The sequence below is a fragment of the Vidua chalybeata genome, chromosome 7 (genome assembly GCF_026979565.1).
Source record: "Vidua chalybeata isolate OUT-0048 chromosome 7, bVidCha1 merged haplotype, whole genome shotgun sequence".
Lineage (NCBI taxonomy): Eukaryota > Metazoa > Chordata > Aves > Passeriformes > Viduidae > Vidua > Vidua chalybeata.
Window position 1 is genome coordinate 34,170,078 of NC_071536.1, and position 18,817 is coordinate 34,188,894.

General features: G+C 35.6%; 1 protein-coding gene across 1 annotated transcript in view; it reads right to left on the bottom strand.

Moving 5' to 3' along the window:
- Positions 1 to 18,817, bottom strand: part of LRP1B (LDL receptor related protein 1B) — a 632,825-nt gene that overhangs the window by 159,827 nt on the left and 454,181 nt on the right. The window contains exons 26-32 of the mRNA XM_053947419.1: positions 18,571 to 18,735; positions 17,794 to 18,038; positions 11,491 to 11,622; positions 10,090 to 10,317; positions 7,226 to 7,400; positions 6,836 to 6,930; positions 3,039 to 3,188 (exon numbers count right to left, since the gene is read on the bottom strand). Coding sequence (XP_053803394.1) covers positions 3,039 to 3,188; positions 6,836 to 6,930; positions 7,226 to 7,400; positions 10,090 to 10,317; positions 11,491 to 11,622; positions 17,794 to 18,038; positions 18,571 to 18,735 — 1,190 coding nt within the window. The remainder of the gene's footprint in view (positions 1 to 3,038; positions 3,189 to 6,835; positions 6,931 to 7,225; positions 7,401 to 10,089; positions 10,318 to 11,490; positions 11,623 to 17,793; positions 18,039 to 18,570; positions 18,736 to 18,817) is intronic.

An 18,817-nucleotide genomic window follows, 5' to 3' on the forward strand; every position in this document is an offset into this window, starting at 1 on the left:
CACAGCAACTAATCAATACTTTTCTGGTCTCTCATTCAGAGTCATTTGTCATTCAAGAAACAACACACCAGTTTGGAAACACGTCAGATATTGCTGCAAGCTCCTCTGCAACTCAGATCATGTGAAATAATGACTCCGCTCACCAATCCAGAAATACAGCTCTCACATCAAAGGAAAATTTCTAACAGTTTCAATACCAGTCAAGGAACCATTTTTACTAAGTAAGCTGAAAGGCAGGAAATGAGACTTTATGCAGAATTCCAAATATATCTTTATAATTTGATCCCACTCAAAACACTGGCTACCAGGAAAATGGCTAAAATCAGACATTGAATGGTAAATTAAACCTTTAGACAAATATAGAAAGTATTTTATTATTGTTGAAAAGAATTTTGCTGTACTGTATAAGACATTCAGAGTTTCTTTCACATGGAACATGCTAAATATCAGAACAGAGGACCTATTTGATATCAACTTATAAATTGCGCCAGCAGCAGATGTTGAAAATTATGTAGGGCACAGGGTGCTGTGAATCAGATAAAGTTCTAAATGACCAAGAAAACCAGCAGAGGTCTTTGAAGGAAATAAAATGTCAAGTTTACATAGTAACAGAAGAAAATTTCTATGACCAAATGCAAGACAACAACCAGTGGGAGGTACTAGATAAATCATTCATGGGGTTTTGACTGATAGATTAATTAAACATGGCTGATGTTGCACACACTGACATCTTGCGGAGTGAATATGGATTTGAAGAAAAAGTGGTAAGAGTAGGAAAGCATGTAGGACTTCATAGATTTACAGCATTTTTTTTTGTAATACAGAATGGCAACAGCAATTTTTTTTTTGTATGCTTAAAGGCATGGAAAAAAAAATAGCCATTTTGTACATATCAAATGGAATATTATTTTCATCCCATCTATATCATGCTCAAAAAGATTTAGCAAAAACAGGCACCAAAAGACTAGGAATTTTGCTCAGCATATTGAAAAAGAAAGATGACTGACACTGCTGAGTAGAAAACCAATAAATGAAAGACACAAAATTCAGAAAGATGTGAATTATATATTGTTCCCATTCCCCTCAAGGATAAACCTAACAGTTACCTTGGCACCAACTTGTTTGCTAACATTATTTTTTATGTCATATCATTGCCTTCTATAAGCTTCCACTAAAGAATGCAATAGTAGGAAAATGTTAAACAGAGCCTGGAAAGGACTAAACAACAGCAAACATCTGAAACAGAACTGGTAACTTCCAAATGGTTTCCAACAGCTAAACTGCAATGCTAAAATAGAGGAATTGAAAGCAATAAAAACAATGTGGAGATTGAGGGGTCATGCTAAAGGAGCAGCCTCACTGCTGGTGAAGCTCTGAACCACTCCATAAATTGTATTACAAAGCAAACCAAATACTGACTTCACTAGCTGTGTCTATTGAGTTCAAATCATAGAACACAACCATGGAGTGCCTAACTGCTTCTCTTTTCCAATACTGAAACTAACAGAATCAAAGATCAAGAAACTCAGGCTATCAGAACAGCACAGAGATTACTGAGGCAAACTAAAGAAGTCTTGGTTGGGCCAAGCCTCTCCCAGTTATTGACTTTTTTATAGCTCTGAAAAATCTTCTGGAGCGTGAAATGTAAGGTACAGCAAAAGCCACTGGGAGCTGTCAGATCTGTGAGTTTTCTGTGCAAAATTCTGTCCAGACATGGGATGGAAGGCATTAGCTCTTGACACAGGCTGTGGGATTCTCTTTGGGTGCCTCTGAGGTCACACTTTCTCACAAGGAGATAGATGGCTTGGGAAGATGCTTCCCAAACGGCTAAAGACATTTTCAAAATCAACAGCTTGAAGAGACATCACTGGTGTAGTAAATTTATTAGAAATTCAGGAATTTTTCTGAAGATCCTTTCTCCTCCAGTACACTTAGCCTTGGCAGGGAATGGGTGCAGGGCAACCAGGGCTGTCTCAGACCACATTACCCATGCCCTCAATCCACTGAGGTGCCCTCCACTGTTTCCTTGTTTCAGCTCCTCAGTCCAGTAAAGGTCCCAGTGATCAACAAGTGACCAGATCTGTGAGCTGGTGACACAACTGGACAAAGGGAGTTTCAAAATACCAAACTCCATCTCCTTTTTCTGCTCAGTGGAAACATAAACCAACAATATGACAAGATCATATAGTAAAAATATACCAACAAAGAAAGTTAGCTGTGCAAAACACGGCTTTTAGCTGGGAAGACACTAAATGCAAAAGACAGAATAATGCAAAAGAAAGTTGAAGATTACAGAACTCTCCACCACTGAGCAGAAATTAAATTCTACAAAACAGTTAAGGGTTTGGGCACAGGTATCATCTCTCTCTTCAGTCACTGATGAATTCAAATGGTACAAAAAAGATATCTCAGTATATTCACAGAGGAGAAATACTTCATCCTTGCTTTATTATGTTTACTGTGTTTTTAGATACAAGCTGTCAAGAAAATTTAGGAATAGGAGCAAAAATGATGCAGTAAACATTGCAATTACTGTGATTCACCTGCTAAAACCTCTGATTAAACTTGTAGACAAGCAGATCATCGGGGTAGTACATTTTCGTACACTATCACATTAAATCTTTCATTGGAACAAATTAGTCATTCTTCTTTACTTATATATTATTAGTTATGACCACTTATCAATTAGAATTCTATTATCTTGCTTCATATGGCATTGGATTTTCTGTTCTGACCCACTTTACATGCACAAAAGCCTCCTTGTAAGAAGCTGATGCACATCCACTCACTCTTCAGGAAAATAAAAGCCATTTATATTACCACAGTATGTTCCCCAATATGCAAGTCCACATTTAAAAATATCCTTGTAGTAGAGAGTGCAAACATGAACATAAAGAACTTTTCATAGACAACAGTCTGGCTTGTGAATGCACTGTATGTATTATTTACATAAAACCAACAATAACTTCCCTAAGCTTTTTATATTTCATTATTAATTAGCTTTGAATGACTAAAATAAATATTATCACTGGACTTACCCATAATGGTTAAAGCTGTGGCTTTTGTTAACTCTTCTTTCATTGATTCAATTATTTCAAGATTACCACCATCCAAATTGCATCTACTTATGGTTCCATTTCCTGAACTGATCCAGTAAAGCTTGTTCTCCCCATAATCTATTGATAAACCTGTAATTAATGCATTACACTTTAAATGTGGCTTTAATGGATGATATACATTTATTGTTAAGCTGTTTTCATTATGGAAGTGCACTTAAGAAATATATATATACACACACAATTATGTTATCTAGTCACTCATATACTTACACTAAAAAAAAAAAAAAAGAAAACCAAACTTAGTCATTTCCAACAAAAAAAAAAAAAAAAAACAAAACAAAAAAAAAAAAAACCAAAAAAAACAAAAAAAAAAAACAAAAAAAAAAAAAAAAAAACAAAACAAAAAAAAAAACCAAAAAAAAAAACAGGCTTTTGGAAAGATTAGTGCCTTTTATTTCTTTAAGCAGTTACCAAAATCAATGACTGACTGATGAAAGAGCATTATCTGGCAATGAAGAATTACTTGAATAAGCTGAGGTCCTAAGCAAGGTTATTAACAACTTGTAAATGCAAACCAGAAGCCATCATTTATATTTTAAAATTATGAATACACAGAGGCTTGGTAAACAAGGTACTTTTTGTGATTCAGAACTATAAAAAGTCTGTTCTCTCCCTGCTTATGATGATAAAATACCAAAATCTAATCCAAACTCCTGATAAATTTATAGTATTACTTTTCATTTTGATTCATAGTGAACTGACCTCATAATCAGTTCTTTGGAGCTTGAAGCAAGAAAACTGTCAACATAAAGATACTTGCAAAATAAGCTACTAAATGAATAAAGTAAAGAGTTTTCTTAAAGTAAGGGTAAAGAACTAGGAGATAATGCATTTCAGACTTCTGTAATCCTTTAAAAATGTTCAAGAAGTGGTAGCAGGAGATTTTCCACAGTAAAATATTCTTGGCATGGTAACAATACCCGCCATAACAATTTGTTTCGGTGCTCCAGCTTTCCCAGAACTCACACTAAGTACCCAGCAGCAAGTTGCCAAAAAATAGTGTATTTCACTGCATGGGTCAAGCTCTGGACACTGCACTGTAGTCTTTTTCAGCCTGTGGAAAGTTGTTTTGGAAACCCCGACAGGAGAGCGCAGTGCCATGAGCTGTAGCCCTTACAGCAGCCATCGTGTCACTATTTCTTCATGCACATTGGCCATGGCAGGCCAAAAGGTGTCTGCTTTCTGAGCTTCTAAAAAACACCTTCCCAGTCCCTCTGCAGGGCCTGATATTTCCTTCCACCTCTCTGCAAGGGTTTCACCCAGGAGGAAACATCACACGCTGGGGAGAGGATCTGGAGCAGGGCCTTCAGGAGGGACTCATCTCACAGTGCCACATCCTCATGTTTGTACAGCCAGCTTCCCTCCAAGCAGAGAGCACCAGGGATCCTGGAGACAGGCACAGCACAGGGACTTCCCAGCACAGGGAACTTCCCTGGGAATATCAGTGTGGGAATACACCAGCAGGAAGGGTTCCCTGCTCTGAGATGTGCAGCTTTTGGGACCTGCCACAGCTCCTACCCACAGATTGCACCTGGATGGGATCTGTTTGTGAGGCACTGCCAGTGCCAGCTGAGCAGCAATTACAGTCCTGTCCTGTCTGGTTTTATACTTCAGATACCCAGCTGGTGCTTCTTCACACAGGCATTCCAACTACACAGCAGCAACTGACATTAAAAACATTCCTGTCTCCTTCTACACAAGTCTAGCACGTTGTTCTCCCCCCAATACTTTCCATCTATTACCAACATTTGCAAAACCATGCTATTTCTAATGTAGGCAGAGCATATTTAATTAGATTTTTTTCAGGAATTGTCCTGCTTTACTAATGAAAACAAGTGGTTTATTGGCCATAAGCATCACAGACATTCATGATGAATTCAAGAGTAGGTGACTGGCTTAAACCTTATGAGATGCTAAAGTGAATCTGAGCATGAGGACTGGACAATATTGCTCTCAGGGAATTCAAATGAGCAAATGATTTGCCCAGCAAAGTACAAAATTAACCATGAATTCTGAATTCCTAAGATTGTTGGCACTCCAGTGGCCAGTTCTTTTATCAACAAATACGTATGTTAGCACTGGAGACTTTTAGAACTGCAGAATGGAGCAGCAAACCATAACTAGTTTGTACTAGTTAAGATGAAAATAAATTACACCATCTGTTTTCCTAAAAGTATCAGTTCCCAAAATTTCCAAAATAAAAATACTCTTGATAATAATAGAAAATACTGTAAATGAAAAATTGTCTCCTTGTTTTGATGGAACTCAAATAGGAAAAATAAATCCATCAGCTTAATTCAGGTCATAGATTGGAAAATTCCCTTATTTTTCAAATTCTGAAATTTTGCATCAAGAAAATTAAACATCCTATCAATTATCGGGATATCCAACTCTAATAAAACAGATATTTGCCTTTTTCAGCAATCTACCTGAGAACTCCCCAAACACTCAAAATTAACACTGCATGAACTAGAGCTTCACTTATAGAAGAAGTCAGTTTTCTCAGTGCACAAATGAAATATTAAATTAAGGTTTTACAACTGCTACTTTCTAAATCTTTAGAAGGGTTTTGTTGTTCTTAGCATCGGACTGTCTTATATTAATGGTAAAAAAAAAAACATTTAAACCATTGAAACTGGCATTTTGCATATATTTTAATTCAGTTTGATATTGGAAACCCTAAGCATTGCAATTTAGGACCTTGAGATCTCTGATCACAAAATATTCAGAGCAAAGTTTTGCACACAGCTGTCCTTAATATTGTTCTAATGGTCTTAAAAGTCCTTGTTCTTCACATTAAAATTAGTGGGTTTGCCACTCTTTTCTCTCTAGATAAAAAGGTAAAAAAGATAATTGTCTCTTCAAATGGATAGACAAATAATCTTATCAACAGTAAAACAGTTATCAAGTAATTTCCACAAAATTCATTGAATTTAGGGTGTAAAATGCATGTCATATTGCTCTTATGTCAATTTTATTGAATTCTTTAAATCACTTTCACTTCACTTGCTTGTATTCTGTTGTAAAAAAATAAATGTTTTAAAATCACTTTATTGGTGGTCCATTAACAAGGCAGCAACAATTGACATAACCACTTTAACTCTCTAAGGAATTAAATTATCTACCAAAAAAACTTGAGTAAAACTAAAAAAAAATACACATAGAAAGAGCTTTTTTCTTTTTTTTTCTTTTTTTTTAATGCCATAATTTATCATCAACTATGTGAATCCCCAAATGCTAAAACTGAGGCTAAGTCATAATATGAAATGCATGCTTCAACTGTGGCTTTTTTCTCTGTGTGAAAAAGTGAGGGCAGTTTATATTTTGATTATGCAGCTGAGATTCTGGTGAGGAAGGATCCACATTTGCACTCAAAGCATCCTCTCACATGTATCCATGACTTATTAAAACCCTGACCTCCACATTTTTGTAACCGTGATACAAAGATGCAGAAATAGGGATGGGTTCTCCTTCAGTCTACTGTAGTCCTAGAAGTCAAAAATACTCCACTAAATCTACAGTGGATTTCAGTTAGAATGGGCCAAAAATAGCTTAAATTGTGAAACACAACAGTAACATGAATGTTGTTCATTTCTTTATGCCTGTTCTTATCACTGCAGATGAAAAACCTCATTGTACATTTAAATAGGAATTCAAGATACTGTCCATAATGAATCATTGTCAGTTAAAAAAGAAACAGGAAAAAAGCTATTTACCAACAGGATCTTTTTGATTCTGAAAGAGTATTTTGCTGTTGCTGCCATCCATGTTTGCCATGTTGATTGTGTTGCCATCCGTCCAGTACAGCTTCCTGAAGAAGAGAATTTACATATTTACAATATTGCTTTGTGCACGCAGTGTTTCTAATGAGTCAGCAGTGAAAACATTCATCAGTTTAGGAGACAAAGTGCACAACTATTAGCTACATGATTTAATCAGCACCTTTCTAAAGGAAGCATTCAGTCAAGATATTTTCAGTAAAATCTTCAAAATTCATGCTTTTAGGTTTGAAAGAAAGCAGAATGGCCAAACTTAAAATATAAATGAAGAGCCACCTTCTGATGAGCTTTACTGCAGTTTATTTATCACAGCCATGGATACCTTACCCTTTTACTGGGTGAACTGCAAGACACTGGGGTTTGTCGATTCCGTGGATGATTGAGGTTTTCAAGGAACCATCCAAATGTGCCACGTTAATTTGTGTTTCATCAAATTCTGAACTAATCCAATACAAATTACGGGATATCCAATCCACTGCAAGACCTCTGATACTCTGAATATCTGCAAAAAGAGAAAGTAGGTTGTTTGATTTTCTTTGCGGATTGTTTTCAGTGTTAGGGATAAAAAAAAAATATTCTACAGTTTGTTAACAATACTGTTCAATATTCTATTCAGATAGATATATTAACAAGTTGCCAAGAATCAAAAATTTTAATTTTCCGTCCTGGGCCTGATATACTAACCATAAGAACACAAAAATCACACTGAATATTCACAGCATGAAACCTATTGTCCCAAAAAATTAATCAAAGATGCTGAACTTCTGCATTGTATTTTTCTACTTCAGAAAGCATTTGTTGCTCAGTGGCATTCTGAAACAATGCTATGCTAAAATGTAAAAGCCTCCTTCCTTCTTCAGGCTTTAAGTTACTCCCCTGCCTTTTTCGATACAGCAAAACATCTCTCCGCCAATGGGAAGCAGAAAATGCATTCTATATTTTGCTTTCCTACTGTTCACAGCTTTTACTTTTCATATTAAGTTGTTTTTTATAAGATACACAAGACTTTTCTCACTTTTACCCTTCTGATTCTCTTCTCCATGAAGGAGCAGCTGTGGGGGCTGAGGGTCACAGCACCAGAATTACCTGAGGCAGCAAAACAGGAGCATGATATGAGTGATTTGGTAACTTGGTGGTCTTCCTTAGCAAGGTATTTAAAGAAATGTCAATCTGTGTTAAAATCTGCCTGAAATACTGGGTGTAAAGTCACTGCTCCATCTCTAGGTCCCAGCACACCCCTCTGCCCTGAGTTAATACTTGTTGGCATCTTTGTGGAGAAGGAAGCAGGCCAAGGGTGATTCAATGATTCATTATAGTTCATCATTTATACACATCTCCTGTCAACTCAACATGGTAATTTGCCCTGACAGGATTATTGCCCTTGACAAACTGACATGGATGTGGCTGAGGACTGGTTTGCAGGTCCATAAGGCTGAGCAGAGATTGGGCATTAGGAAGATTGCCAGCCTCACAGAATGCAGTGAAGGACACCAAACACACAGTCCTTGACCCATTTTAAATTGCTCCCCTGCCCTTCTGAGTTTTTGTTTGTTTGTTTGTTTGTTTGTTTTTTTCGCTTGTAGGATCTAGAAAATAATAATTTTATACTCTTAAAAAGATTAAAGTATGACTCGGCATCTTTGTACACTGGCATAAGACTTCACCCAATGAGAATCCCACCAGGGCATTCTTACAAAGTTTCTTATGTTCTTATAAGAAGTATAAAAATATAACTGTAAGCAAATGAGATAGTTTACACATAAGAAATAGTCTTTACAATGTTTTGATGTGCCAAAACATTGTAATTTTCTCAAACTTATTATACAAAAGTTACCCCTGGAAAAAAAATCAAATCAAATCAAAACAAACCACAGAAAACTCTACCACAGAAGCTACCATAATAAAAGGAATATGAAATAATAGTATATTTCTTTTGGTTTCATTAAGTTCCTTGACAAGTTTGGTGTTTTTTCTATAAGAAACAACGTTTTTATTCTACTACTTTTTGAAAAAAAAAAAAACAAGCAACAAGACTCTCTGTTGGGCACCTAAATTCCTGATATAAAGATCTCTAGGAAGCATTCTAAATCTTGTTCTCATTACTGGGACTGAAAAACAGATCTGATTGTTAATAAAGTTGTCTCTGAAACAGCAGGGGAAAATAAAAAGTAGCCATACAACAATAAATGAATTCACAGTCTACAAAATGGGGAAATTGCCATATTTGTCCAAACATTTCCCCAAATGTGCTAACACAGGAGTAATTTCTTCTAAAGTCACACAAGGGGCAGAGCTTGAACTATTTATTTTCTAAAGTCCCCAGATATTCAAGTATACGGTTCATTTGTTCTCCAAGTCAGAAAAGGTCTGATCTTACAAAACTGAGCTATTTTCTCTTCTTCCCCACCAAACATTCCTTAACTCTTGGGGAACCAGATTTAGCAAAATTTGCTTTCACATAGTCAGTTTTTCCTATTTTCAAGCAGGTGGGTACATTACAAAGTAGAAGAGCAAGTGCTGCCAAGAGAGGAACTGACAGTGGTTGGAAACAAAAAACAAATGTTACCAAGGACAAAAAATGGTTTTCACTTCAGTACCAGGGCTACTTGAATTTGCTGTTGAAGCAAACAGATATAGACTTTTTATTCATTAAGTTTCTGTACTTATGTACATATTCTGTACAGAAAAAGAAAAAAAAAAAAAAATATTACACCAGTATCACCAAAATTACCAGGCGGCCATGGTGTGGTTTCACCGATGGTCCCAAAGCTGAGATTTACATGGACTGGAAAGAGAAAATAACCCTGACAGAGCCAATTTCATTGCTAGGTCAACATAGGTAGCCAAAGGACAGAGGTAATTCCTCAGTACAAAGCTGTGTCAGGATACTGTGCTCCTTCTGCTTTTCATCTTTATTCTTTCTACTTTCAAGACATTAATTTGCTTTTTTACTACACATTTCAATCTTGTTCAAAATCAATGCAAAATTACATCTCAATTTGTTTACATAAAATTGAATTATCAATCAATAAAGTGAACCAGTATCCTAAAGAAAATTCTACTTGCTTATTGTTTAGATCAATTATCCAATACCAGGGCAAGGTACACATATCAAGAACCTGCATGATCCTATTTTAGCATGCCCGTTGTCCTAGAAGGAATTATTTTTACTTCAATGCTGTGCTGTTTACCTCTTGAAATAATGGTTTCTAAGCCAGTTCCGTTGATGAAGGCACGTTTGATGGTCTGTGTTTTCACATCAGTCCAGTACAAACGCTCCTCAACAGCATCAAAATCTATGACTGTCACATCATCAATGTCAGGAACAGTGAAGGCTGTGATGAAGTTGAAATATGGGTTCTCTATATCCACCCCTCTTATTTCTGAACGCCTTGCATAAAGAAGAAACTTCTTTCTTTCTGTTAGAAAAAGGGAAAATGTCATTCTTCATCCTCTTCACAACATCTCTAACAGAAATCAAAAGTTATTCATTTGATAGCACTTTACAAATGTGTAGATGACATTTATATATGTGATTAAACATCTCCAGAAAACCTCCAGCCTAGTGACACTTGAGAAATAATATTACAGAGCATAAAAATCACAGAAAAAAATATAAGAATTCTGTATATTGGACATTGTTACCACAGCTCTAAATCAATATGGTCTTATAAGCATGAAGGAAAAAAATGTTGAAAATGTTATTTTAAACATTTCACCCTCTTTAGTCCACTCAAACAAATCCCGTTTCACCTGCCCATTGTAACAGATATTAACATTTGGTATCTCAGAGTATCAGATTCTCTGTAAAAGGGAAGTGTTGCAAACAGCAAAGGTGTGTGTGAAAAGCAAAGAGTTGGAACAAAAAGGGCAAATTGGTTATTCTAATTTAAACCCTTACTAGGGAAAAAGGATGATAAATTAAAGGCAATGCAGAGCTCTCTTTTTAATCTCAAAACTGAATAAATGGAGCAAGCACCTGCAAATGAACAGTAAAAGTAACTTTTACTGCAATATCCCTGACATGCCAAAATATTATTTTCTTTTCCATTTCTTGAATGTTATTAATCAACAGTAAAAAGGATAATTTAGTACAAGGTTTTATAGATAATACACACAATTATTTGACATTTCAAGGGCTTTTAGAGCTTAAAAGTGTGTATTGCATTTTTTTAAATAAAACTCCCCTGCAAGAATGCACTTCTAATATTTACTCTTTGTTTTTTAATCCTTGAAAATGAAACTAAGACAACTGTAGAGCAGGTAGGGATTTAAGCTATTAAGCATCTTTTTGTTATTCAGCTTACCTGACTCAGAATGTTGGGATGATTTCAATATAAAGCTTTCTGTTTTGCAGAGATAAATTTTATGAACACATCACACACACCCCAGCAGCACAAAGGAACAGCTGTGGCAGCAAATATCAAAGCACCACAGACCTCAACTATTAGAATAAGTCATCGATTCTCAAAAAGCAGCTTCTCCTTTAAAACACACCATTAAAAAGCACTGTAGAGATTTTATTTTTAACATTTATCTGTCCGTTGATTCTAAAATCAATGCAATTGCCAGGCTGTGGGAGGAAAACTTACCATAACATGTTTTTTTGTCTGAAGACAGTTTCATCAGGTGTGGACAGGCACAGGCAGCACTTCTGTTGTGATTGATCAGACACATGTGAGAGCAGGGACCCCTGCCCTCGTTAGCAGCACACGGGTTGGGAGCTAAAACAGAACCATTGAAACACACAACATGTAAAAACACTCGTTTGATCAAGGCTTGTCAAACAGCTGGCAGAAGGTAAAAATTGTGTCTGAAGACAAACCCAGTCTAAGTGATTAGCTCAGCTTGTTCTTTAATAATTTTTATAGGCTAATATTCAACTCTAGTGCAAGAAAAATATATATATACATATATACATATATTTAATATTTAATTTTTGTTTTGTTAATACAGCCACAGTTTATAATTGTAACTTTAAGAAGCCACTGGATATAATTTTCCCAGGGAAATATTAATTTTGCCGCCTTTTCATAAGATTTAAATCTTACATGCCTAATCAAGACACATGGGATTAAAAAAATGTCAATATGATGTGGACCTGAAAAACAGATTTAATTGTGTGAAAGCAATTGTCAAAGCCTAGATTATGAGGTGAACTATGGTAAATTCAATTTTCTTCTCAATTTAATTTCATTACTAGAATATTAGTTGGAAATCGAACACAGAAAGAGAATCTGAAAGGGAAAAAAAAAAAAAAAACCCAAAACCCAAAAAAACCACAGCAAAGTATTTCTGCTTTTCTCAAAGAAAAATTCTCCTAAGTGTTTTCAGAAGTTACGTCCTATAGCTCACTGACAGAATAAGATGTGCTAAAACTGCTTTAAGGAGCAGGAAGAAAGCTGACCAGAGAGGACCCCCTTAGTCTTACAAAACCTGGAAATGGTTCTTATCTTCATTCCTTGTGATAAACCCCAAATCTCCAGAGCACTGTTGAAGAGACATTTCAAGCATAAACAGAAAGTAGTATTGACTCTTCCTTTTTTAAGAAAAAAACCCTTTGAAAATTAACACTGATGAAAAGGGAAGTGGGATTGACTGACTCAAACTTATAATTAACAAAACCAATTAGTGTAGAATATATTTCTCTAACGTTGTGCTAGGCTGCAGTACAAATAATTAGATAACCACAGCAATCTAATGTATTAATTTCCGTAAAAAATAAAGTTAGCTCAAACTCAAGCACTAAAATTTGAAGACAGTTTTGCTTCATTGATCCTTGTTCTTTCCACCAGTACATGCTTCCTTAAATTTATCCAGGAGTTCCTGAATCCTTTAACTACTTACCTGTACTGTGGGAAGAAAGAAGCTTTCAAAATCTTGAAAAAACAGGATAATTACAATTGTAGCCATCAGTCTATTAAAACAAAACAAAAACCCAAAAAAAACAACCCAGGCTTTTAATATTTTCTATAAAATCATCCCATTTGCCCCTTTTAAGCACTGGCAGCCACTCAAGCCTTTCCCAGGAACTAAAAAAGACAAATGTTTATTTAACATCACTTTTCTTGTGTCAATAGAACACAGAGAAAATCTGGGGTGACCTCTTGTAATAAGTTCACAATTTCATGTGGAAGACAAAAAAAAAGTCAAGTTGAAGAAAAAACACTGAAGTTAACAAGGCTCAGGGAGCCTTTCCAATTATTAATAAACTATTAGTAAAGAGAATCATATATCCCTATGAAGTATATATCAGGAACAAAGCACAACTTAGAGTTTTGAAAATGTTGTGAAGGAGATCATAGAATCATTTATGTTGTAAGGGATATCAGGAGACCAGCTAGAGATTCAACCTCCTGCAATTTTTTGGCATTTTTTTCCACAGGTGCTGCAAGACTGTAAAAATCTGGTCCTGTGTTTTGCAGAGAAGCATTTCCTTTCATTTATTTGCTAATACAAAGCAGTAATTTCTGTGGAATTTCAACCTCTCTGACAAGGATTTACTTTGGGCCTAAGAATAATTAATCCCTGTATTGTCTTTCCAGGCAAATAATGCTTTATGGAATGGAATATATGGAATTTAAAAAGAGGAACAGACAGAAGAAAAAAATAGAAGGCATGTTGGTTAATGATTATTTTAAAGAGAGTGTTGTGGTTCAAGTGTGCTCCAAGCATCCACCAAGAAGTCAGTGCAATTTGTGTCCTGTTCACATCACAGCTCCCTCCATATTGCACAGAAGACAGAATTGGTGGGAAAAGAAATGTTATAAAGCAGATGTGTTTCTTTCCACATGAATGCACCACTCTAGGAGCAAAGCACCATGATCTAAATATTACTTCTAGCAGCACATATTTATATATTCCTTTCATATTCATACTGTTTTCACGGAATAACAGCTAAGCCTGCTCTTTATTTCCTAATAAAAACTAATTCTCCTGAGGGCACATTGTTATTGCTCCGACTCTCAAAAATTTGGCTTTTTTTATTTTCTTGTGCTCATTCTAACATTTCTCTTTCTATTGTGAATAACCTCATAAGCATTTGTTACTCACCATTTCTGTGCCATTTATGATTTCACAGACTGCCACCATACAGAAGCCTGTCTATAAATGGTATTTCCAGCAGCATCAGCCAACCTGTCCCCAGAGCAAAACCTGTCCCATACTCTTGATCAGCCTGTCAGGCTTTCTTGATGTGCTGTATATGATCTGTATACAGTATTCCAGCTGTGGGAGTGATATGGATTTATACAGCATCACAGTTCACTACCTGTGCTGCTTTATTCCTTTCCTAATCATTTCCACCAATCTATTTTCCCTTTGATCACAGCAAGCCACAGATCTGGCGTTTTCCCTGACTGGCCAGCCTTTTTCATTATTTGATTGATTTCCAGTGCTGATTGCTTGTCAATCTGTTTGTCTCACAGCGCTGTGCCCAGGTGTACACATGTCAGTGTTGTCACATTGCTTCTTGACTGCTCTCTAAAACTTCATTAAAAAAAAATGCTTATTTTTCTTGACCAGTAACCCTTAAAAACAACCCTCTCAGACATTCCATCACCAGCTGACAAACGAAAACTTACTCTGACAACCTCTCAATATGCATTTCCTATGGCCAGCTTATCCCCTCATTAACTTCACGCTGAGCTTGTCCCTTCGTGGCACCAGATTTTAGCGAGACAAAGTTTGATCTTACACTTTAACAGTGCACAAAATGTTTGAATTCTGCCTAAACCTTCAAATATCTGCACTACAGTCACATCAAAAGGTGCTTTCAAATTTCTGACAATCGATTCCCACTCATATTTAAAACCAGTTACAGATCAAATCCTCTGCTCACTGTCGATACTTCCAATAGAATTGCTTTTCCTAAGGCCAAAGTACTCAGCCAAGTTAAATCTTTATACTGCCTGATTATATCTGGTGATTTTAACACCAGTCTTTTAAATTTACAGATTAGGACTGATCAGATGTGCAAGTTCTAAAGTAAATATTTATTTCCTCTAATCACTCTGTTTCAGTTTTTAATCATTCATTTCAAAAATTACTAAGTTCATATTCACCACAAAACTAAATAAGGAGGAATACTCTTAGAACAAAGCACAATTCTTGAAAAAGCTCAGAAAAACATATGTTATTATATATATATATAAAATATATATACTATAAGTAAATAAAAGTAAATATATTTTGGTATATCTATTTTGCATTATTTATAATACATATACAAAACTTTCTGCTAATGTTGAAGTAAAAAGAACATATACAAGGTTGAGATAAGTTCTCAAAGTAATTTTTTTTTTTAGTTCTTCTCATCTTAAGCTACATTTCTGTAAGAGTTTATTATTTTAAACAGCTTGCAATCTGGGCCCCAATAGAATATTGTAACAAAACAGTGCCATGAAGTTAAATGTTCTTCATTTTATTAATTACAAAAGAGCCCAGTGGTACCAATATACTATGTTTATTATTGCACTGTTTGTCCTGATTTCAAAATAAAAAAATTAATCTACAGAAAGAAAAATAATATCATAGCCATGTTTGGTTTTTAATTTTAATTCAAATTAATACCTTGGAAAAATGAAAAAAAAAAAAAAGGGAAGTGTGAGAAATTCACAGCTTTGTGTTTTCAAGATGTGATCCTTCCAATGCTCCATATTAACCCCTCTTATCACCATCCTCAATAGTGCAGTGCTGCAACTTCTTGTGACTAAATAGACCTTGTTGTCTGCAGCAGGTGGATTTTTAAAAGACAATGATTGTTGAAAAAAAATTTAAAATCTTCCTAAAAACCCTGTTTGCCATCTTTACAGCACTCTGGACACACAGCTTTGATTCTGGGAAGACAAGTGGGGCTCAAGCTCACATTCCTGAGAATATTCTGCATTAGGGGAGAAGCTTCCCCAATCCCCTGTGGTTTGCTGACAGCTGAACTTATCATCCATACAAATATCTCACTTTAACTTCGCTACCTTAAATTAGCATCTGCCCTAGACTGACTCAAATAAAATGGCTTTAGGCTAGGAGAGTTTATTTAGCTCTGCTCTACTTCATTCAATCAAAACAATTTCCCTGATATATGTATTAAAAGCTAATAAACTTTCACCCACGTAGATGACCCAGATGGAGATGAAAATGCAAAGTGTTCATCCTGCAGTGCTCTACTCATACTGACAATTTGCAGTGTAAATCTACTCCTAATTTTATTTTAGGATTCTAACCTGCATACTGTCTTGTTCAGGTATTGCAAAATAGCTACAAATTCAAAGGAAAATTTTACAAGTAACCAGGCAGTATCATCATTTCTTTAGCTCAAGTAAAAAGGTACTGCAGGTTTGAAGAAATAAATTGCTCCTGCTGGAAGACAGTAATTTAGAGCAAACCCAGAATGCCAAACGTAAATCAGAATCCAGTGCTTTCTACATCATAAAATAAAAGCTGCAATTACACAACTTGATCCTTGAACTTCTTGATTTTGGAAAAAAACAACGGAAGAGTTTTCTGCAGCTTTTATTTGCCTGGGGGCTGAGATATCTGTGACTGTGGAATACTGCCTGATGTCTCCCTGGGCTACAGAATCCCTCTGAAGATGCTGTCTGGCCCCAGTCCAAACAGAAAGGAGTTGTTCTTTTTCTGAGAGCAAGAAAAGGCAAATACCAACTTTACTGCTGCTCTAGAAACATCAAATATGGAACACAGTTCCTCAAATTCCAAAGTTATGAGCCATTAAAAGAAAAATTGCCAAATTAAAGAAGTTAAAAGAAAATTGCCAAAAATCCCCAAACAAACAAAAGCACCCAAAAACCTGAAACAAAAGGAAAAAAAAAAAAAAAACAAGAAAAAAAACTTATTTGAAAGGTGGGGTGCAGTAAATATTCATCTCTGCACGCTATTTTCTGCCTGAGCACACATATTATCTTCAGCAGAAGTCAGACAGCTTTTAAGTACTCTGCCCCAAAAAGCAAATTCTGAAGAAAAAGGGGAAAAAGTGCCTTATTTCAGAAAGTGATGAAATCCAAGAGACTTGACATCCACTGAAAACCTGTAACATATCTTCAATATACATTAATTATTATTTTAAAATAAAAGCATCAGAAAAATGAATCCTGACAATTTATGTCACATATTGAGAGGTCACAGTTGCCACCACTCTTGGACACACTTCCCAGCAATGAGTGGTATTCATTGCTTTTCCTTTATTCCATGTGAGAACATTCCTCAAATCTTTTGCCTTCTAGTGTGCAGTAGAATTTTCCTTGCTGGTACTCATTTACATTAGAGCTTTAACCACAGTGTTCTAATGCAGAACTGGGCTCCAATACATTTACACAGCCATCCAAAATTGTCAGCATGTGAAGTTTTGAAGTGAATATTGCTCACAACCTACTAACATACAAGTCTAAATTCCTTACTGAGCACTACAAACCCTGGATGAGGAGAAAAACAAAATACCATTTCTCAGTATTAAAAAGAAAGAACCACAACAAGTATTAATGAGATAAATTCTAAAATAGTATTGTATTAACATCAACTTCTTGCCAGGAAAGGTGAGATTTATCCAGAGAACATGGAAGATTCTGTAACTAATTGGTGGTCATCATCCAGTGGTATTTTTCACTTTCCAATATTTATCTATAAAATACTGGCTGTCTTTTGTTATATCTCACAGCAAAAATCCACACTGTTTTTTTTTCAGCATTGCTATTTTGTAACCTATACAAATATATATATATATATTTGTACCCAATAAAAACTTCTGCCACATGGGTTGTGTACTTGTGACTTCATCTAGTGCTGAACACAACAGTTCAAGACAAAATAATACACAGACATTTATATATAAAAAGAATACTTATTATCCCTCCTCAGTAATAAATTATTCTATAAATATTCACCTTGTGGCTGACGACTTGGATGATAAATCTGGAGATCAAATGGCTGAGCACTTGTTTTTTGTATTACACTGACATTTTGGCCAGTCCATTTATTGGCTTTGGCGAGGGTATTGGTCCTCCAATCTGTCCAATAAACTTCACTCCCATACAAAGAAACAGCAAAAGGGTGAGAAAGGTATTCGTGACCCCGAATAATCTCTATCATGCTGGTTCCATCATACAGTGCAGAATAAATGGCATCCGATCTACAAGACAACCCCAAATTTAAGATTATGTAAAAATAAAATAAAAATCACACAACCATTATGACATTGGGCAAAATGTGTAAAAAACTTACTTTGTAAGAGTGGTAAGACCAAAGAATTTTTGCAGTGCAATCATTAACTTTATCGATTATTAAATTCATATTATTAATTAACTTAGACATATGAAATACTTGCTTGTATAATGCTTTAATTTACCTCAATGCTGTGAGAAATACAACAACAAATTCAGTTTCCTTTCAGATGAACTTTAAAAAACAATGAACTAACTTGGGCCTTGCATGGATGAGTGTCAGGAAGGACACAAGGAAAGGCACAGGGAGCCAGGACTATGGGTGATGCCACAGCTGGCAGGGCAATTAAATCAATGTCCATATTGTACACGTGCCTGCCCAGGGCTCTTCATGTCCATAATTAATGTCCATAACTACATTCCACTTAGACTGCAGCTCACATTTCTGCATGGAGGAATGAGGATTTCCCAGTGACAATAAGGATGCTGTGAGCACTTTACCTGGCATCTGTCCACACTATTCTTTTTTCAAAGTGATCCACAGTGAGGCCGTTGGGCCAGGCTCCAGTGTCCATGTCCTTGTAGATGATTTTCCTCTCTGCTCCACTCATGGAAGCAGACTCGATGCGAGGGAAATTTGCATCCCAGTCTGTCCAAAACAGAATTCTGGTGAGAGGAAAAGGAAAAGAAAGGGGGATAGAAGAAAATATTAAAGCATGAAGAAAAAATCTGAAATGGTTTATGAGAC